Genomic DNA, 22,896 nt, shown 5'->3' on the forward strand with positions numbered 1-22,896 from the left:
CCCGCTTGCGTTCTGCTCCACTCCCGACTCTCCCGACTCTGCCGATTCTGAGTCAGCTCCTGAGCTAGCCTCTGACTTCCCTCTCGCCGATCTGCTACGCGGAGTTTTACCCTTGCCCCGCCTCCTCCTCCTCCACTGCTGATGCCGGGACACAGCGAGAACCGACCGCGTCGGTCCCAGAGATCTCCTTCCAGTCTGCCCCGGGTCAGCTTTACCGACACTCCGCTTCGCCTCCGACTCCGTACAGCTCCGCAAAACCTCACCGGCAACCTGCTCACAGGCACAGGCACAAACCGCGATTGGGAATCTGATCAGCTCGCGGATCAGCTGCCGCGCCGTGCCGCAGGTAAGCAGGAGTATCATCAGTTTCTCCCAGCCATTCGAGCCGTAGATTATATTTCTCCCGCTATCACCGTTTACTTTCTGCTTATTTTCTGTCTTTCCACCGTCATAGCTACGCCATGAGGAGTTTTAGCAGGGTTCTTCAAGGGCTTCACTGCTCAGCTGCTTTCGCCCTCAACTAAGCGGCCGCCATCTTGCGCCACCTCGTCAAAATGGTTATTCTGCCGCAATTATTATATCTATTCCTGAACATACCCTTTTACCCGGGGAGGTATTTTTTTTCAGCTCTTGAAGTCCGAACTGACCCGTTTAGTATGGGGAGGCAAATGCCCACGGCTTGCGTGGGAAGTACTAACCCGACCGTACAGTCAAGGAGGGTTCCGGATTCCTGACTTTGAAACGTACTATTATAGTGCACAAGCACACTACGCATTTTTCTGGGTGCAACAACCCCGAAACATGCCTCAAGTAGCGGCAGAACACTGGCTGGCATTACCTGTCCCCATAGAAGGTGCGCTATATACTCCAATAATGGGCAGAGATAAGACACCATCCACAGTCTTGAGCACGGTGCATGCATGGTCCCAATTGGGGAAAATGCTGGACACCACTATGCTATATTCCCCACTTTTGCCCCTGGTCTACCACCCGGATATGCCGTTGCTCCAGGAAGGCCTCTTTCACAACCTGAAGGCGCGCATCCAAGTTGTTACCTGGGGGGACCTCTATCATGAGCTATCACCCCAGATTTTCCCAATGAACCTCCCTTATCCGCACCTCTACAGAGGATTTTGCAGGGAGCGCAGGCTGAGAAATTAGTGTCAACGATATATAAGACTGTGCACGGGCTGAGGGACCGGCCAGCTCCGATTGCTCGAGCTAAATGGAACCAGGAGTTGGGAATGACACTAACGGATGAACAGTGGGATTTCTGTGCACAGCAGACAGAACGAATATCAGCAAACAGTAGACTCAGAATTATTCATTATAAGTATTTACATAGGTTATATTTCACGCCTGCACGTATGAATAGACATGGATTGCGAGAAACGGACACTTGCGATAGATGCCATGCTCCGGGAGCTTCTTTTTTACACCTAGCCTGGAACTGCGAGAGCATTAATGCATATTGGACACAAGTATTTAGAGCCTTGTCCACCATGATCAATGCTGAGGTAACACCCTCACCAGTTCTAGCACTTCTGGGGTGTGTTGAGCCGCTACCAGCGGTGAACCGTAAATTTGTTGCATGTGCACTGCTTATGGCTAAAAGAAGAGTATCATGTAGATGGGGTAGAGGGAGAGCACCTACATTTAAAGACTGGCTGAATGATCTTATTTATTGCCAAGAACAATTGCTGACATATGCTGAACTGCTACCTGTGACTTCCAGGCCGACTGACATTTGGGCCCCCTTGAAATGTTACCTGCTGACACAGGATAGCTCCGATACCCAAAGATGATATAATACCTGAGTGTAACACTCCTGCAGGTATGATACTATTCAATCGTGGGGGATGATGACTGGAGTTGAGATTGTTATACTGTAATAGACAAGAAATGTGCTGGGGTGACTTAAGGAAATCCTGTAGACTAGAACGACCGGAATACAAAAAATGCAAACACATTTTGTAGTTCGGACTGGACTGTTCCCATGGGGCACAGGGTCAGCGCTGATTTGCATATCGCCATTGTCTAACCCAGGGTGGTGTGGAGTGGAAAAACGATGGATTTGGGCCCAGATCTTTTGACTGGGGTGAATGTGTGACATTGATCCACATTCTGTCCATCATTGTTGTGTTTGGAATACAAAAAATGGCACCCCTTACAATTATGAGGCCTGGATGTGAATGGGACAAACCTGCTCCACTTCTATTGAATAGAGACATATGTATCTGAACAAGATGGTAAAAAAATGGTAATGTATAAGAGAGGACAATAAAGTGATAAGGCACTGATATACACGATCTGGAAAGTAATGTTTAGGATATGTATCTGTACCTGCCCGTAATAACTATGCCATATTGATTGAGAAATTTGCCTGTTGTGATACTCAAATGCACTGTAGGCTTGGAACCGCTCTCTGTTACTGTGTAACCTGTATAACATTGAAAAATTCCAATAAACAAAGTTTAAAAAAAAAAAGTGAGCACGAGTGACTGAGCGAAAAGTGGTACACTGTTTCCACGATATTGAGGGATCATGGTTGTCATGTTCAATAGTTGCCAAGAACTATTCCTTGGTAAGAGGGGTTTCTAGTGGCACTGTGAGCTAGCTGGTATACAGGCTAATATACTCGGTAGTTGTATGTAGAATCAGTCTGGACAACAATCCTGCAGTGTCTGTTGTCTAAATTCGCAGATCCTATATAGGTTTATAGGAACTACATGACAAGACCTAGAGAAAGGGCCGTAGTGTTCCTGTCCTTAAATCATTTGACTGCACAATCAGCTTTTTCTCCGAAAAGTATAGAGCAATCAAAGAGCATAACCACATGAAGGCATTCCTGAATTAGTCAGGGCCAGCAGACATGATCTTGCTGTCCATGACGCACAGAGCATGTGCATAACGTCTGAGCAAGCAGACAGCGTTCAGGGACCTAAGGGCCTGACTAGTGGAAGAAAAGACTCTTCCTGAATGTGTCAATTTGTTTTGACTCCCTATCCGGTGGCGCAGTAGGGAGTGCATTAGGATTCACCTTTCTAGTAGAGGGTTGAATTACCAAGTTCTTAAGATTCGGGTGGTTGGTCAAAAAGGCTAGGTCCCCCGGGGAGGCCAAAGACAACTAGCTATTGGGCAAATTACTGGGGGAGCTGAACTTGGCTTAGATCACGTCCCCATCAATGTTTCAGTCAGAGCCACATTAAAAGGCTCTTAGTAGCAGGCCCAGGCTGCAAGATTTCGGTCATTAGGTTTGCTTTAGTCTCTATATTGAGAAATAGAGGGGCTAACACCTCTGCTACTCTTAAACTACTACTGCAAAAAAGGTACTCTTCTCAGCAGGGGCTCCAGTGGCGACTCCAACTCCATCTTAGGGGTGAGCGTCCAAGCCACTGGAATTCTGTATACCTAAATATAGGCCAGCATTCAGTGTAATGAAGTAGAAGCAATTGACCACCTTCTTATCATCATAATCATCCTCATAAGATTTTGAAGCCCTTGAACGTCTTGATCCAATCCAAACAATACAAGGCTTAAAGCCTGCAATAATATTGCCATCAAGGGACAGGCTGGGGATTTCCCAAAGTTGGGAGCTGTGCCGCAGTGTTCTCATAATGAAAAACACAAGCCTAGCATGGGCCAACAAGATAAAAAAACTGTTATCATAATAGGATCCGGTGTTGGCACTGCTGGAGCAGGGGCCAGGCTGATCAGAACTGATGAGGCTTCTGGTGCAGGAGTGAGGCATGAGCCGGCAGGATGCCTGGAGGAAGGCTAACAGGGTCAGTGGGCGCCTGGCTGAACCAGTAGGCAAAAGTCCAACTAGGGGGGAGGGGGGCCTCTGGTTCCGTGGGGCCCAAACTTGCTCCATAGGGGTTGGCATCATCATGAAAGGTTGCAACATGGCCTTCTTCAAGGCCTCTTTCAATTGTAGTGTCCACAGGCTTGCAATTGGACAATGTTTGCTGAGTCAGTCACTGGAATGCCAAATGCACAACTTCACCCCAGAGTGGAAGTAGTGAGAAAGGGACGGGTCCGAGTTGGACTTCTTTCATTTGTGGCACGACTTGTGCCTCAACTTTGGCTTTGATATAATTATTCGAAATTACAATTTTTAGGTTTCGCTGATAATAGCGCATAAACAATGTTTGGTAATTGGGTTTCAGCAAAAATATTTAAAATTTGCACATCACCAAATAAAGTGTTCTAATTGCTTTTGATGCTATTAAAATATATTTTTTTTATCACAGAACTACAAAAATGGGTCTTCATACCTAGTGAAATGCATTTGAAATGCTTGAACAGTTCACTTAGCTATTTCAGTATTGGGTTAGAAAAAAAGCCTGGCCTAGTACAGCCTAGCATTTAACATGCTTTGCACAATTCAATTGTCACACAGCTAACTTAACAAAATCCTCTAGCTTTAGTCACAGAAAGAAAACTAAATGTAGGAAGACAAACTGACTTTTGACCTCAGTCTCTGAAAGCCATGAAATTTGACTAGATAAGATTTAAGGCATTTTTTTTGCTTTCCACTTTGTGAGCAATAAAGATGCCTTTAAATCTTGTTATCTTGTCAAATTTGCTCTGCTTTCAGAGACAGAGGTCAAAAGTCGGTTGGTCTTAATACATTTACTTTTTGTTCTGTAACTGATGTTAAAGGACTTTCAACCCAGGGAGTTCCTAAAAATAGCTCGTCCTTATTAAATCTTGGTCAACAATGCCAGTGGGTGAGTGGATTTCTCAAGCCCCAATTAACCTTGGGTTTGTTTGAAGCCCTGGAATTCAGTGCTTTGCTATATCATAAAAAATTGTTTCCATTAATGTAGCCATTGTATCTCTCTTTTCTTTTGTCCATCAAATGTTTTCTAACATCCCCAGCTGCCATACTCCCCTGTCATTCATATGCTCTGCAGAGAATACCTCAGTCTACTTTTTGATGTGTGTTCATTACAAGATTCTAATTTTAAACTCATGGTTCCCAATCAGTCAACTTTAAAAGACGTAAAACATTTTTTAATTACCAAAATATCATTCCAGTACTATCACTGACTAATTTTATGTTTCAAAATTAAATGCATTGGCAAGGAATGCAATAGGGTAGGCCAGGGCTCTATAATTGCAGTCTTAATCAAAAGTTAAAAGCATTTTTAGGGTTAAGACAGAGAGCAGGCTTTAATGCAAGCATTCCGCTTGCGAAACACTGCCGTTAAGACAAGCATTTGCAATGCAATAGGTCTCGCATTAGGAAAGTTTGAGCTATTGGTATTGTAAATGACAATTTTTTTATTTATGGTTGGTTTTAAAAATAGCGAAATTGATAGCTTTGACATTTACAATGCCAATAGTTATAACTTTCACAAATGTGACACCTATAGTATTTGTAATGCAATATGTGTTGTATTTACGTGACTTACATGTATTGATATTACAAATAACAATAGCTTTTAATTTTTTTGAATAATTATTACTTAAATAGAAGTTATTGTAATTTAAAATGGCAATAGCTTAAACTTTTGTAAATAACTTTTGTGAAGATTATGTTCAGTGTATTTTATTGTGACAAAAATCCAAGAACAGAAGTGAAATATTAACATCTTTTTGTGACATTTGTAATAAAGCTTGAAACATTGAGAGAACATATTTGAACCAGTTGTTGTTGAATGGTTGCACAGATTGATACTGTGGTGGCGCTGAGTGATGTTGCGGTGGCGACGAGTGATGCTGGGCGTTCAGTGATGCTGTTGTAGCGCATAGTGATGTTGTGGTGCCCCTGAGTGATGCTGTGGTGGTGCGGAGTGATGCTGTATGCTATGCTATGTTTTGTTTTGCTATCCTATGTTTTGTTTTGTTATGCTATGCTTTGATTTGTGATGCTATGCTGTGTTTTGTTATTTTATGCTGTTTTGCTATGCTATGCTTTGTTATGCTATGTTTTGTTATGCTATGCTATGTTGTTTTATTATGTTATGCTTTGTTTTGCTATGCTATGTTTTGTTATGCTATGCTTTGTTGTGTTTGATATGCTATGCTATGTTTTGCTCTGCTGTGATATGTTGTGTTGTGTTAAGCTATGCTATGTTTTGTTGTGTTTTGCTATGTTGTGTTATGCTATGTGTTGTGTTTTGTTATGCTATGTTTTGTTATGTTATGCTATGTTTTGTTATGCTATGCTATGTTTTGCTATCCTATGTTTTGTTTTGTTATGCTATGCTGTTTTGTTGTGTTTTGTTATGCTATCCTATGTTTTGCTATGCTTTGTTATGCTATGCTATGCTTTGTTATGCTATGTTTTGTTGTGTTTTGTTATGCTATGCTATGTTTTGCTATACTATGCTTTGCTATGCTATGTTTTGTTATGCTATGCTATGTTTCGTTGTGCTTTGTTATGCTATGTTTTGTTGTGTTTTGCTGTTTTGTTATGCTTTGTTTTGTTATGTTTTGTTGTGTTTTGTTATGCTATGCTATGTTTTGCTATGATTTGCTATCCTTTGCTTTGTTTTATTATGCTATGCTCTGCTGTGTTTTGTTATGCTATGCTATGTTTTGTTATGCTATGCTATGTGTTGTTATGCTGTGCTATGTTTTGTTGTGTTATGCTATGCTGTTTTGTTTTGCTATGTTTTTTTTGCTATCCTATGCTTTGTTTTGCTATCCTTTGCTTTGTTTTATTATGCTATGCGGTTTTGTTGTGTTTTGTTATGCTTTGTTATGCTATCCTATGTTTTGCTATGCTTTGTTATGCTATGTTTTGTTGTGTTTTGTTATGCTATGCTTTGCTATGCTATGTTTTGCTATACTATGCTTTGCTATGTTTTGCTATGCTTTGTTATGCTATGCTATGTTTTGCTGTTTTGTTATGCTTTGTTTTGTTATGTTATGCTGTTTTGTTTTGTTATGCTATGTTGTTATGCTATCCTATTTTTTTGTGTTTTGCTATGCTTTGTTATGCTATGCTATGTTTTGTTACGCTATGTTTTGTTGTGTTTTATTATGCTATGCTTTGTTTTGCTATGCTATGTTTTGTTATGCTATGCATGGTTATACTATGCTAAGTTTGTTTTATTATGCTATAGTATGTTTTGTTGTGTTTTTTTATGCTATGCTATGTTTTGCTATGCTGTTTTGCTATACTATGCTTTGCTATGCTACGTTTTGTTATGCTGTGCTATGTTTTGTTGTGTTTTGTTATGCTATGCTATGTTTTGTTTTGCTATCCTATGCTTTGTTTTGCTATGATTTGCTATCCGTTGCTTTGTTTTATTATGCTATGCTCTGCTGTGTTTTGTTATGCTATGCTATGTTTTGCTATGCTATGCTTTGTTATGCTATGCTATGTGTTGTTATGCTGTGCTATGTTTTGTTGTGTTATGCTATGCTATGTTTTGTTTTGCTATGTTTTTTTTGCTATCCTATGCTTTGTTTTGCTATGTTTTGCTATCCTTTGCTTTGTTTTATTATGCTATGCTCTGCTGTGTTTTGTTATGCTATGCTTTGTTATGCTATGCTATGTGTTGTTATGCTATGCTATGTTTTGTTGTGTTTTATTATGCTATGCTTTGTTTTGCTATGCTATGTTTTGTTATGCTATGCTTTCTTATGCTACATTTTGTTATGCTTTGCTTTGTTTTGTTATGCTATGCTAAGTTGTGTGATGCTATGCTATGTTTTGTAGTGTTTTGTTATGCTATGGTATGCTTTGTTATGCTATGTTTTGTTATGCTATGCTGTTTTGTTGTGCTATGCTATGTTGTGTTAGGCTATGTTTTTTGTGTTTTGTTATGCTATACTATGTTTTGTTATGCTATGCTATGTTTTGTTTTGCTATGCTATGTTTTGTTATCCTGGTGTGTGGTTGTGTGTGTGGGGGGGTTGTGTGTGTGGGGGGTTGTGTGTGTAGGAGGTTGTGTGTGTGTGGGGTTGTGTGTGTGTGTGTGTGTGTGTGTGTGGTTATGTGTCTGTTGTTGTGTGTGTGTGTGTGTGGCAAAACCATGTACAAATTGCTTAAACAAAGGTAAGCCGCTCACCTCTGTCTCCTACCTGTAATCCATTCCATGGGACAACATTTCTTTATTTAAAACCACCTTTTAGCATCAGCGCTAAGTAAAATAATTTAATATTGAGAGCCACTGGACATTGCACTATTAATTATCGACCAGGTATTGCTTTATATACATTAGAAGAAGTTGAAACGTGTGAGGAGCCACGGCACATTATTGGCTGCACCCCACAGCTGCCGGAAGGAAGGAAGTAGGGCTTTGGAAATAAACAGATGTGACGAGATTCACTTCGGCAGCTGTCTGTGGACAATTAAAGGAGACCCCGCGGCTTTCACAGAGCGGAAGACTGTCCGGTCTGCAGCACGAGGTTTTACGACAACTTGCCTTCGATCCTGTGGTTTTATCACAGAGGGAGCTGCCGTTGGGACACAACAGGCATGCAGCCATTCAGCGCATGGGCACTGAATGGCAGCAGAGTGGGGCTGCGACATCTGGAGGCCTGCACGAAGCCTCCCACATTGCTGTCCATGTTAAATGCACTCATGGCGGACCGTGAGGCATTTGCTATTGTCCACTTGGGAGGTAGAGGTGACCCCTTTCTCTATGCTGTGCCCCCTCTCTGTCCCAGTAACACTTGTGCAGTGAGCCAACGGGAAGAAGAGAGGCAACCGGCATGTAAAGATGGCCTTGAAAATGTAATAGAATTGTGTGCATGGCTCCCTGTGGCTCTGAAAGCCACTGCAAAGACGGCTCATGCAGTTGGAAAGTATGTGCGTGTGCCCCTGGCTCGCATTTTAGTCAGATGCAGTGAGTGCTCCAGATATTGCTATGAATGAGAGGCTGAAGTCTTTCCAGTTGTGTTGGATGGCCTCGCTGGACGCGCTCCGTGCCCGTTTGTGAAACCTTTGGCTTTCACCGAAAATAAGTTCAAATGACGAAATGGCGTATTAGTGCCATGCCCCTGTCTCTTTGCACTGGCCATATCTAGGGGGACGTGTCGTTCTTGGACTGCGGAATTTGGAGCAGTAAATGAATAGAGGATAGGGTGCGTAATTTGTGCTGACATTCCTTGTCGTCTCGTGCACTGTAACATTTGCGCACATTAAGGGTGGATTCGCTGTTCTCAAACAGGGCTTGCTAGAAATTAGCGTGTAACACACTTAAATCCGACCCTGTAGGATGGACAGTGGCTATGGGCATTTATTTGTAAAGGGCTGCGTGGATGGATGTAAAAATAATGCGATATATTAAAAGGGACAGCGTAACATCAAAGCTACAGCCTTTTTTTTAACATGTGCTGCAACATGCGGAGGAAAGGCAAGTGCCGGTCTGCTCACAGAAGCGTGACGCGTGTGCACCACTTCTGTGCGCGGGTGAGCATCTGTGTGCAAACACATCTCTGGAAGTGTGCGAGGGTGCCCAAGAAAGCTGTTAGCAAACACGGCTCTGGGAGGGTACAGGGCTGACCAAGAAATCTGTGTGCAGACACGGCTCGGGTAGGGTGGAGTGCTGACCAGTAACTTAAACAAGAGACGGCCTGGCGCCGTCAAAGTGAAAGTACGGCTGGCCGTCGGCAGTGAATAAATTAGGGAGGAGAAATGCCTGAGAGTGCGAAATGATCCCTTTGAAGTGAAGCTGCTGGCGGCAGATGGCTGTCTTTCCTGTGCACGCGCTTTTCTATGTCAATGCGCTTGCGCATTGAGCTCCTTTTCACGGGTACTGCATGGAATCGCCCGATCTCGGTAAGCTCTGTTTAAGCTCCTTTATCTCTCGCTCCGCTCAATGCGCATGCGCATTGAGACATGTCGCTCGACCTAAAAAAGGGCTTAGAGCCTGCCCGTTGCTTACCATTTGTTAGCCTGTGTGGAACTCTTCTTTACAGCCTCATACTTCGTCATGACAGGCCTAACATCATTTCCGTTCCCCTCTGTGGAGCAGGGACCAAACACGGATTCATTCAACTTAATTAGTGCCGGTCCGCTGCTCCCAACATGATTGAGGTATTATTTTGCTCTGTTAAACATTTAGTGCCCCGAAAACAGAAGTCGTGTGACTGGCAAAAATGTGCCCAGCAGGACAAACAAAATTGCCAAGATTTATTTTCTATAGTTAACCTTCTTTTATTTTGCCAAGTCTTCTTTTCTTACTTTGCGATCATGTTTTCTTTTGTTTTGACTCTTGGACCCTGTTCCCATAAGGTGAGAATTATCGTATTACAAATTGACAATTTTTCTTTCTTAAGTGTAATTTCTGAAATGATGGTTTAACACATAATCAAGCAGTACACTTCAATCCACGCCACCTCATCTCACACCAATCCACCCCACACAATCCAATCCATCCCAGATCAATCCAATCCCGAGCAGTATTGCCCTCCACTGAACAGAATAGCAAATTTCCAGTCTGAGGTCCACTCCAAACCCCTCACCCCAATCCAATCCACTAAACTCCTATCCGCCCAGCCCACCCCAATATATAAAACAATCTGCCCCACTCCAAAACAATCTTCCCAACTTAAATCAGCATCGCTTCATTCTACCACATTCCAACCCATAACAATCCGCCCCTCTCCAATCCACTCCCCTTTAGTCCACCTCACCCCAATCCACCCCACTCCAAATTCAACTCAATCCACCTCTCTCCAATCCAATCTTCTCCAGTCCAATTCACCCAACTCAATCCAATTGACTTCACTCCAATCCACCCCACCATAATCCAGCCAACTCTAATCCAATCTAATCCGCAGTCCAATAAACCCCATTCGACTTCCACCTCACTCCAATCCATCCCACTGCAATCTTATATATTCCAGTCCAATCCATCCCCCTCCAGTCCAATCCATCCCCCTCCAGTCCAATCCAATCCACTCCAGTCCAATTCACCCCACTACAAACCACTACCCTTGTCTAATCCAATCCACCTCACCCGAAACCAATCTAATCCACCTCACTCCTTTTCAATGCACACCACTCCACCCCAATCTATTCAACCCACTACACTTTAGGACACTGCACTCTACAATACACTCTGCCACTGAACTCCACTCCACTCCATGACACTCTACTCCCCATATTCCACGCCACAACACTACACTCCAACAAAATCGGTCTACGACCCTCTACCCCACGCCACTAAACTTTAGCCATGCTTAACAGCAAGCCACACTGGTGTACAACATAGCAAAAACACATTGACAAAGCCAATAGCTCTTCTATGGGCGCGACTTATTGGCTTTGTCAAAGCTTGTTATAACAGCAATTGCAAAGGGTTGTATAGTAAGCACCATTTACCAGTGCAGACCTACTTCTGAACTCCAGCAACACATAAATTCCTCTGGAGTATGGCTTTACAGTCTATGCCACTGACCATCGCTCACACTGAGCGCCCAGTCAGTCCTGTTGCTAAACCTAACTCACTAGCCCATCTAGAACCTCGTATGACAACAGCCTAATTTCTGGGGACCAAGAAGACACATGTGGCATTGTGGCAATAGGAGCCGACTTTAGAACTGGGGAAGCGGGTTCGAGTCTGAGAGTCGGCTCAACGCCATATGATTCTGGGCAAATCACTTACTCTACCCGCGCCTTAATAAAAAATAAAGCGACCTTGCATAATGTTACTAGCGCTTGTGTAAAGCGCTCTAATACCTTCGGCTCTATTTCGCGCGATATAAAAGAATAATGACGCTATCTTCCTGGTCCATCACTAAACTCACCACAGTAGGACCTATTCCAAACCGAAACAACTACTTTCGGAGGTTGGTTCAGGCAAAGGCACGTGCGTACAACGCAGCCAATTAGCACATGCTAATTAAATGCGGTGTACTAGGATTGGGTGGATGTATCTCAAATGCTCCAATGCTAGGTGATTTTAGACAATAACAGTACCGCCCACTCCCACACGACTTTGTGAATATGTTCCGCTTTGGGATTGGTTGTTGTGTCACCGGAAGTGCAAAAATTATGGTCAAATGATATCCGTTGAGAGATCAGCAACGGACAACGGCCATTAGGCTGAATTCATAGACCGTCCGTTTAAGTCGCGGGTAGTGGTCACCTTCATCACAAAGAAGGCGCCGAACTCCCGCACGGCCAGCGGTGTTCTAGAAGATTCTGCGTCCCGGAGATGGTAAGTTCAGGGAAATGAGGATGCGCGTTGTGAGTGATGATGGTTCATGGTACTCAATTGGGCGATGAGCCTTATTAAGTGTTGTGTCCTAAATAGTCTCAGCTATGTGGTAGAAGGGGTTTGACACACTGGTATTGTAGTTATCACAGGCCGTTGCCCATAGTATGTTCGTTCTGTTGTTTAAGCGTCCAATTGAAGTAGTTTTTGTAACCGGCATGACTTACACAAGTAAGTGTAACGCGAGGTGCGTCATATGCAGTTTTCTTAGAAAGTCCACCGTTTCTAATTGTACCCCATAAGTGCTATTACATTGCCTAGCAGTAAACGTACACTCTTTTGTAAGGGCTATACGCCTCGTGTGTTTTTGTAACATTTTTTTTTATCTATGCCAGAAATACATTTCTATATCTGAGTGCCAGTTGTCATCGATCATGGCCAGAGTTTGAGATTTCCAGAATATCGGTTGGGCAGCACCAGGGTACATACCGTGATGCTCGTTAATGTTACCTTGCAAATCATTTTGTCTGGTCAAGAGGATCCGCAAGTCGCATCACGCCCCAAACAGCAGCTGGTTGGGATGGCCCCAATGATGAAGCATGTCACCTAGGGGCAACTCTGGGTGATTGAGGGGACTAAAGAATTTTTCACACATTAAGCTGAATCCCCATTACCTTGGTTACGCTTTTTCGATCTGACATTTCAATTTTTTTTTGTGAACCAGAGGATAGCCTAATCTATGCAGCTAGGGTTATATCGACTTTAACATTTGACTCTTAACTATTTAACACCTGCTGTAATTACATAAAAATGCTTTTCCTTAATGTTTTTTAAAGTTATTGGAGAGTCCGATGGATTTAAATGAGTGCTCACATTTGCTGGGTCCCACATTCACTGCCTCCTGTATGCCGGCGACAATCAACTATTCGATCATAGGATTGAAGTGATCTTTGGAGTCCCTCACACTCGTGTGCTTAAAACAAACTTAGCCAGAAATGACATGTGGTAAGCCTTAACTATCTGAGCATCTACTTTAAGAAGCTTGGAGTACGTCACACACCATTCCAGACTAAAGGAATCAACCTTGTCTGTGACAATGAGCTTCAAATAATTTGCATCAAGATGAGCGATCTAGCTCTTCCTGGCATCTATGAAGTAATCCAAGTCAGATTCATGCCAACACTCGTGTATGGTTAATTGATTTTTTTAAAGATCCTGTTTCTTCCTGGCTGGGCAAAGCCCAATCAAGATGTTGACGTCTAGTCACTATTCCTGACCCACCATCCTCACAGCTACGACTGGAATTTGGCCTTTATAAACAGTCTAATATGCTGACCTCTTGGTTCTGGGGTATTATGCAAAACTGAAAAATGCCCCTCCCGGGATTCTAAGAATTGATCAGGCATGGCATCTGTTAAAACAAAAAATCCAGTCGGAGCCCTATGTGAGGAATGCAATTGGGTTTGTTGGCGTACAGAACATCTTTAAACAAAATTTAACCCCAAAGCTCACTGCAACATTGTTGACTAAAATGATAAACAAGACCTTTCTCGAAAGGCTTGTGCAAGTGTATGTGAGATTTTGTATCGCAAGCGGGTGAAAATATTATATTGAGCCAATCCCTCAAAAAATCTTTTGAGGTCGAGATACAGCCAAAATCCCCTAAAATGTGGGTGTTTCGCTTGAACTGCGGAACACAACTGCTATCTGTGGGACTGTAAGAAGGAAATCCTATCCCATGTGGTATGCATCTGTCGAGCCTTAAAAAGTTTACACTGATTTAGGCTGAAATTGTTGTTCTGCAAACTGGGCGTAACCTAATGCAACACTGCTAATTTCTGTGTGTCTGAGTGGTGTGGATGTGCAGCTATCAGTTGTTACTTTTCTTAGAGAAGAACATAAGCTATTTAACTCTCCTCTTCCGGGTTGCTAAAATGAGGAATTTCTAGGTCCTCCATCTACTTGAAGTCGTCCCATTTATGGCAATAGAGTACAGAAATTCTTGCTGTGGCAGGGCTTTTTGCAGGCTTATTCCAGGCGGGCTAGTCTTCTGTCTGCCCCTCTCCTCAACTGAATCTGATCATTAGAGCACAGCCAATATGAACTTCTCATCCCGTCGCATGGCACTTTACCGTTAATCAAATTTTACTTGGATATTTAGTTACTGGTTCTGCCGCAGTGATGCTTGCCAGATGTTATTGCACTTGAACAGGTCTTCCTGCCTATCTGCACAAATTTGTTTTAATAGTTTTGAAACGCTAGGCACTTTTTTGCTAATTTGCACGTGATTGAATTGAAGGGCTTTCAGGGAGGTTGAGCAGATAAACTGTCCCCAAATATTTTTTTATTTTTCTGAACACTAAGAGGCCCCATTTTGAGCAGTTTGTGCTCTAGTCCCTATCCATATGTATTTAAGGAGAGGTGCTGTGTGAAGGCGCAATGGGGGTGCTGAAGGCAAGGCTGCCAACGCCAGCTCTTCTGTGAGTTTTGAAACCGAAGGCAGGCCTTGGGTCACCTATGATACTACTACCCTGCGCAGACCTGCCCTAAGTTGTATTGCACGCTCCACATTCCTTCCTACATACTAAATACTGATTTTTGTTTTACACACCGCCATTGAACACCTAAAGTCTCAAACATGAATAAACCTATCACTTATGCACACAGATTTAGGTTAGACATAAGATGTTAGCGGTTCTTCTGAATGTCCGCTCTTTGCAGAAGCATGAAGGACTTATTTTTGAGCTGCTAGATGATGAAAAACCAAATCTCCTGTTAACAGAAACGTGGCCTACAGAATTTTAAAATCTCACCTTAGCTGCAGCCATTCCTCTGGGATATAAAATCCCTATGAAAGACCGCCTAAAGGCGGAGGGGTGGCTATAATTTATAAAGTGAGTTTGGTTGTTTCTATCTCCCTTGGGGGAACTTGATGGATCCAAAAGTCTGGGCTTTTGTTGCTCTCAGTCTTCTCAGCAATCCAGAGGCTCGAATTTTCAGAGCCCTGGTCATGCCTGCCCTTTCCTCAGAGCACTAAATAACGTCCTTGCTACCTTAAATATTCACACATTTTAGTGCAATGTGATTTTAACCTCCATATGGACAAACCTTTAGATTTGGAGGTAGCCTCCTTTACAGATATTTGTCCTCCCTTGGTCTTGCCCTACAGGTTTTCAAATACATCCAGCAGCCTGGACATATTATAGATCAAATCTTCTCTAATGGAAAGACTGTGCTGTTCCGACCAAACTAATGGTAAAGGTTTGATCATTATCTAATCTGGTGCAAATGGTTAAAATCTAACCACAATCCCATTCCCTCCGAAGAAATTAGGACCATTGCTAGAGCATTACACCAAGTTCTCCCGTTAGACCTTTGCAGTGCATTGGAAGTACATTCCACCACATCTAAATAGTTTTGAATGAGTTCTTGTCTTCTGGAACGGTGCCTACCAAATGGAAACATGCCAAATTTCTGCCTCTACTTAAAGCCCACGGCTGATCTTCATGCCCATGCCGATCTACCTTCTTCTGGCATTTGCAAAAGTTTTGGAGGATGTCAATTCTCTTATTTCAAGTTACCTCGAAAGTAACACTCTTTTGCATCCCAGTTAGTCAAGTTTCAGAGCCAACTGTAGTATGGAAATAGCTTTGCTAGAAGTAGTTGATTACATCAAAGGCACTGTAGATAATTGGTCAAAGCAGTCCTATTTAGGTTAGATTTATCGGCAGCATTCGATACGGTCCCCCCTAAAAGATTGTTGGCCTGTCTGCAATCTATTGGGATTGGAGATTTCAACTTGACGTGGTTGGCTTCCTTTTTGAGCAACACAAGTCAAGAAGTGTGGGTTCCCCTGTTTTCTTTCCCGATCCGTGAGTTTGCAGTTGTAGTACCTCATGGCTCGACATTGAGCCCCATCTTATTGAAAGCTACTCTTACACCTCTGGCCATCCTGGCTGAGGCGCTGGGAGTGAAAGTAATATCGTGCGCTGGTGATACTTGGTTGCTTTTCACTTGTGGAAAGGGGCAGAATTTGATGGAGTTATTAAATCCTGCCTCACCAATGTGTTGACCGGATTGTCCACCAACCAATTAAAATTAAATCCAGACAAAACGGAGATTGTTTAAAAAATAAATTAAGCTCCACCCCACTTGATGTTAGGAGGATTTGGTGGCTCCAGGGAGTGCCTTCTCCTTTCAATTTCAGGCTCTGATGGGCTCTTGTTTTGTGCTGCCACGCTCTCGTAAAAAAGGTTTACCTCTTCTATGTGTGGTAACTAGGAAAACTGAGATCCAGGCCCTGATTATTTCCAGGCTTGATTACGGAAATTTTCTTTACTTGGGTATTCCTGAATATCGTCTGTCGTCTTCAAGTGGTCCAGAATGCGGCGGCCAGAAGCATTCTTAATCTTGCTCTAAGAACCCACATGACTCCGCATTTGAAAGCTATGCACTGGCTCCCTATTAAAAAGAGGATTCTTTTTAACACCCTGTTCCTAGCTCATAAAGCCCCTCCTAAGAAAGCAGTGTACCTGAGAAGGGGGAATATGTGCTTTCGGTCCCCTCAGGGTTTTATGGTCCACTCACGGTCATGTAGCCAGCATCCCTAGATTTCACCGGGCATGAATTGAAGGAAGATTCTTTTCTTACCATGTCTCGATGGCCTGGAATAAACTCGCTTTAGAACTTCATGCCATCTGTGAGCTTCCTGTCTTCAGGAAGAAGCTAAAAACTTGGCTTTTCCAACTGTTTAGGACAATCAGCGTTAGTTTGCTGGTTAGCTTGCTTCTAGTGCCAGGACACTTTGTGAGTATGTAGGCCCTTTACAAATGCCTTTTAAATCAACAACTCCATTCTGCACGCTATCCTCTCTTCCTCTACAGGTCCCTTCTGCATACAAGACCCCAGCTCGCCAAAGATGATAACCTTGGGCCCCTGAAACTTTACAAACCTATCTTGCACATGATGATTGCTACTTGCACTTTGTTTATTGGTTATTCCAATTCTAGCACAATTATTTTTGACAATATTGAACTCGCCAGAGCTGCTGAACACAACAGTTTCTTTGCATAATCCACTAACTGACCTCCATATCTGCCTGGTTCAGCTTAGGCTGTCACTTTTGCTCGTCATCAGATCCTTATACAGCACATGCTACTCTTTAGCCCTTGCTAGTCCTGGATTAGAAAATTGACTGGGCCCATGTACGCGGGGAGTGTTCACGGGCAAGGAAGATGGCAAGAGGCACTTTTGCTCATCAAATCTGAGACCCCTTGCATTGACCAGGATGTGGGGCGATGGTGTCACAGGATAAGGCTTGAACAGGGGTGCAAAACAGCCCCATGGATAAGCAGCTGACAGACAGCTTGGATTTAAGTGATTTTTAATTCTACAGGAGTTTAGACTCTGCAACAGGCACTTTATTGAACTTTCCCATTTGTAGTCTGTTTTACATCAGGGCTTCTGTACCTAAATGCCTGGAGGGGGCAACCATTACATTCTGCCTTCAAGTGAGCCGCAGGCCGCTCCGAACATTGGAATCCCCCTGTGAAAAAACTAGATTTTTCCTTTCCATATATTAGATCTGTACTTTCAAGACTTATGAGTTGCCAAATGCACAGCAAGTATGCTTGACAGAACCGAATAAGCCCTATTATGTCCTCTTGCTGTTTTTGTTTTTACATTGCCGTTGTCTTTATATTGTGATGGTTATAAATAACTTGAAACAATAACAATTAATCTATATATCACATCTGCACACCCTCCAGTTAGTCTCCTTCACAATCATGCGTGCAAGCTAAGCCTACACTTGCAACTGACTGGATTTATGAGTACAAGATGGTCACAAAGTGTCCATGTAAATCTTACTTTGATACTATGTTACCACACAATGACAGTGTGGAATTTAATAAAATATCTACTAGTCTATGGGGCAGGTTGCTTCATAAATCTACTTGTCTTCTAACAAAATCAACTTGTCCCTTTGGTGCCATGTAGTGCAGCGACAAATTATGGCAGCAATCTCATTATATAAGAGCTCTGATATAGCCTCTCTGGTTATGCCAGGGCTCATACCATAGTAGTGTTTGAATACTTGAAATTCCCTTATGTTGCCGCAGATCTAAATACTGGGGCTGAAGGTAGTGGTAAGCAATATTTCCAAGGTTAGAATGCTGTTTTGAGTCTGTGCAAACCTAACTTGCATGTTTTAAGGGTTTCCAACAACTATTCACTAATCTTTTTTCATACTGAGAAGGTAGAAATTTACTCCTGACATTGGCAGGCTTAAACCTTCTTCCAGAGTGGGGGGGGGGGGTAGTTGGAGGGAAAGTGAACTTGCAAACACTCAGATTTTCGCAAGAGCAAACCTACACATGCATATTTGGTAATGCTAAAATGCAGTTCACAAATATTTTCTGGGAGTACTATTTCATGTCCTACTTTTGTAAATTGTTGATAATTTACAAAAGCCGGTTAGCTGCACTTAATGCAAAAACATATACCATGGGTGCACTTTGGAGACTTTCTTTAATATTTGGGCCCCTAATTTGGTCTGTCATTGACCGTGACCTTTTGCGTTTATTAAAATTCTGTCTCTCTGTATGTATCGGCTGGCTTCACTGTGAGTGACCACATTCTGTTCTTTCAGAAGGAGCATATCGGCACACAAAGTAGTTTTGTGCAAAATTTATGATAAGTTATCCATGCATGAACAGATCAACCTGGTTACCTCCTCTTGCGTTTACCATCTGAGGACCTTTAAGAAAATCAGGAAATTCTTCACCAGGGAAGCAAGCACCATTATCATGCTGGCCCTGATCATGTCCAGGCTTGATTATGCCAACGCCTTCAACTTGGGGCTTCCTGCTAATCAGACCCATAGGCTGCAGCTAATTCAAAACCAAGCGGCCAGGCTGGTCCATCAGCAACCTAGACACTGTCTCATCAAACCACTTCTGGAGCAATTACATTGGCTTCTGGTGACCCAACAGTCCATGTTTAAGACGGGCTGCATGGTCTTCAACGCACTTAGCGAGAAGGGCCTCAAATTAATATCTGCTAAGATCTCAAGGTGTCTACCCAAACGGAATCTCAGATTGCCCACTATGTTAATGGCGAATATTCCAAGATTCATGCGCATGAGAACTGGTGGATCCCGCTTCTCTGTTCTCGGCCCTACCCTTTGGAACTCCCTGCCAATGGACATTAGACTACATCGGAGTACACCAAATTCAAGAAACAACTGAAACATGGCTGTTCACTCTAGCATACTGTTAGTTGTCCTTAGGAAGCTTCTCCCTCCCCTTATAGTGCCAAGAGACCTTTTGGTATATGTGCACTTAACAAATTCCATAAACATTTGTTCAGTGCCAGGTACTACTGTGGCAGTGTGCTTTTTGAGAAACTTTTTTTTTTAAAACTTTTCCAAGTGTTTGTTATAATGGTGAGGGCCCGGCAGCTCCCACACCAATAAGGTTTAACAAAAACCATGCCAAAACAATTCACAAATTGACAAAACTAAAAAGCTGACCACCAATTTCGGACCTGCTGGCTTAGCCAATGCTTGTTTCCCCCCCCCTATAATCCTATTGAAACTGGTCACACTGATTTTCCAGTATGAATATTTTTGGGAAATACCAGCATGCCTCCACGCATTACTCAATAATGCTGCAAAGAAATGGTACCTGAAATCTTACAGTAGCTTAGCTAAAAAAAATCTGCTTTCATTTTTTTATGAACATTTTTATTTTGAAAGCAAATAATCATCTCTTGCTTTCAAGCTTCTGCAAATATTTGCATCAAATCAGAACATTTTGGTAGCATTATACTAAACTCGTACTACTAAACTTTGAAAACGTTTGAACACATTTTTATACTGGAACCACTGTCAGTAGTGCAGTCAGAGCTTACATTTACTTGGAGCGCTCACCCTAATAATAAAGGCTTTCAATTAATGAACCATAAATTCAAGTTTGAACAGCATTAACATATGGACAAAAATATTGCCTTAACTGCAGACAGTGCCCTTCCCTGATCCATAAAGTAGCACTGCAAATTGGCATCAAATGGGTTTGTGCTGCAGGGAGTTTGGCCTACTTGTCCCAAGGATGAAATACACATGAAAACATGTTGCTCTTGACCCAAAACAATGCCGCGGGTGTCTGGCTATAGGAATTCCACATCCCTGCAATGGGATATCGTTATAGGTGGGTAAATTAAACTTAAGTGTTGGAGAGTGAATAATGTTCAACGCCTATGGCCAGTTTGGTAATGCCTTCAAAGTCATGTTTTTGACTATTCTCCATCTTCTCTTTAAAGAATCCCAACATGGGTATTTGTATCCAGCAAAGGCACCCTATATGCCCATGGAGACCAAGGTAATAAACATGATTAGTTTCAATATACAACAGAAGCCAAATAATTGTCCTATGGGTCTCGTGTATATCAATACCTCGCTTCTTGTTGAGAGCCAATTAAATTGTCTAAGTATTCCAAAGTCTCCATTCATTGTATGCTATAAAATAAAACCAATCCACTTTTCTTGTTTCTGTTTTTTAGTTATGTCAAATCAGATAAAGGTCCAAACGGTGCAGTGAAAATTAGTGCAGATTATGCAGTATTGTAAGAAAGTGAGCATACATACAGAAATTCCAAACGGGCATTGTACAGAACCCAAAATATATAATTATGAACTCTTCTTCGGGGAACTGTACAAGTTCATATGCATTCCCTCCATTTGAAACAATTAAACTTTAGGTTCTGTACAGTCTGTTTGTAATTTCTGTATATATCCTTACTTTCGCTTAGCAGTGCGTTCTTTGCTAGTTTTCACTACACCTACTGCACTTTTGTGATTTGACAAATAACTAATATCTGCAACAAAGGGTGAAAAGCGGATTTGTTTTATTTTTCCCCTGAATACTTATGGCATCCAATGGATTGAGACATAATGGAAATTCTCAAACACAAGTAAATTTAATTACCTTTTAACTAAGCATGGTATTGATCTAAATGAGCCCTGGACAAATTCTTTGACATACTCCAACCTGGAAATGGTCTGGTTGCCCCATGTAAAGGGCGAGTGCATTGGAAGGGGTTCTTCATTGGAGAAAAAATATCCCACCCTCACCTCCATTAGGGAGGTTGGAAGGAGGAGTAGGGGTATTACATTACCCCTAAAAAGGATAGTATTTCTGTAAGAGTGTTTGAACAGCAGTCACACAGCTGGAAAGGCTTATGCAGAGATTCACATTATTTTTTCAAGTACATTTGGAAACCTGTGAAAGGTGCAACTTAGAAGATGCATTTCTGAAGAAAATTTTGTGTGTGTGTATACAAATGCGCCCTGCATGTTCAATCAACTTGTAGTAGACTTAAAGCTTTGGTAGCACTGCACAAATGCTACACTGCCCTTTTCTTAAGATAATTACGTTGGCAGGAGTGACTAAATTATACATCAAAAGGCAAATTATGTTGCATAATACAGCGCACTCTATTATATTCGTTATTTTGTAATTTTAACAAATGGTAATACTATCTGGATTAAGATTTCACCTCATTAGTACCAGTTTAATGACAAAATGCATAAATACGCAACTGAAAGATAACCAGTTAACCTTTGTGATTGGCATTTCGCTGTGTGCAAAAATGTTGCCATGAATTTAGTGTCGATCCATTTGAACACAAAGCAATTTTTTGGGGTAAAATTTGCAGATTGTGCAGCCAATTGTGGGATATGTTTACTGTGGCAAATCCAGAATTGTGTGGGGCAAGAAACCCACACCCGCAGAATCACATAATTCCAGTGGCCCTGCCTATTGGAGAGGCTGATCCCTGAATGGAACTGAGCAGGTAGACCTACCTCCAACCCTATGTCTTTATTGGGTGATGCTCGTCTTCTTGGAGTATTAGTCAGTTTATGGAAATAAATGTCAGTTTATATTCGTATTCCCAAGCGAATGTCTCAACGAGTAGTATCCTCTCTGCTTGTCCCTGCTTCCTAATTTCCAGCTCAGCCCCACAGTGACTCCCCAGCATTCCACGACCTAATTCGTAACGGTGCAGAAAAGGGTATAACAGGGTATAACAACTTTTTGTTGGGAGGACCCTCTGAACAGCAAACGGTATATTGTTTTTAATTGTTGCAGATGCTTTTAAAGTTCATTTAATTTTCTAGAATTCAAACGTTGAGAACCTACCTCCACATATAATCCGCCTGGTGTACAAGGAAGTCTCCACTTTAACATCGGACCCACCAGAGGGAATCAAACTTTTCCCAAATGAGGAGGATATCACAGATGTGCAAGTCACTATTGAAGGCCCAGGTAACAGCGCATATGTTCATTTTGTTTTCTCCATAACTACACATGAGCTCCACTTAGAAATGGGATTAAAGTCTTATTACTATAAATGGATTGTAGGGTAAAATGCATCACATGTATATGCTCTAACAAAGTTGTACTTTCTTGTGCATGCATTGCTAATTGTCAGTGTAATTGTAGTATATTGATCTTCCTTATGCAAACAAATACACTGCTACTGTGTTGCTATTGCCCTGTGAGGCGGCTAACTCCAGAAGAAGCATTAATTAATTGGGGTCTGCATTAGCTTCAAGTGCAAGCTACATTGCACTCGTAGCGCTACAATTACAACTTGAGGCTAGTATAGGTGATTACAGCTGCTTCTTCGGTTGCTCAGTTTCCACCAGTAACCACCGCTTGCTGTCAGGAGTTCATCATATTTTTTTTCACTTGTTCTTTATATCCAC

At 42.2% G+C, this 22,896-nt stretch overlaps 1 protein-coding gene across 1 annotated transcript in view; it reads left to right on the plus strand.

Moving 5' to 3' along the window:
* Window positions 1–11,965: 11,965 nt before the first annotated feature.
* Window positions 11,966–22,896, plus strand: part of UBE2S (ubiquitin conjugating enzyme E2 S) — a 28,610-nt gene continuing 17,679 nt past the window's right edge. The window contains exons 1-2 of the mRNA XM_078654923.1: window positions 11,966–12,131; window positions 22,306–22,453. Of these exons, the coding sequence (XP_078511049.1) occupies window positions 12,129–12,131; window positions 22,306–22,453 (151 nt within the window). The 5' untranslated portion in view covers window positions 11,966–12,128. The remainder of the gene's footprint in view (window positions 12,132–22,305; window positions 22,454–22,896) is intronic.

The sequence above is a fragment of the Lissotriton helveticus genome, chromosome 7 (genome assembly GCF_964261635.1).
Source record: "Lissotriton helveticus chromosome 7, aLisHel1.1, whole genome shotgun sequence".
NCBI classification, from domain to species: Eukaryota; Metazoa; Chordata; class Amphibia; order Caudata; family Salamandridae; genus Lissotriton; species Lissotriton helveticus.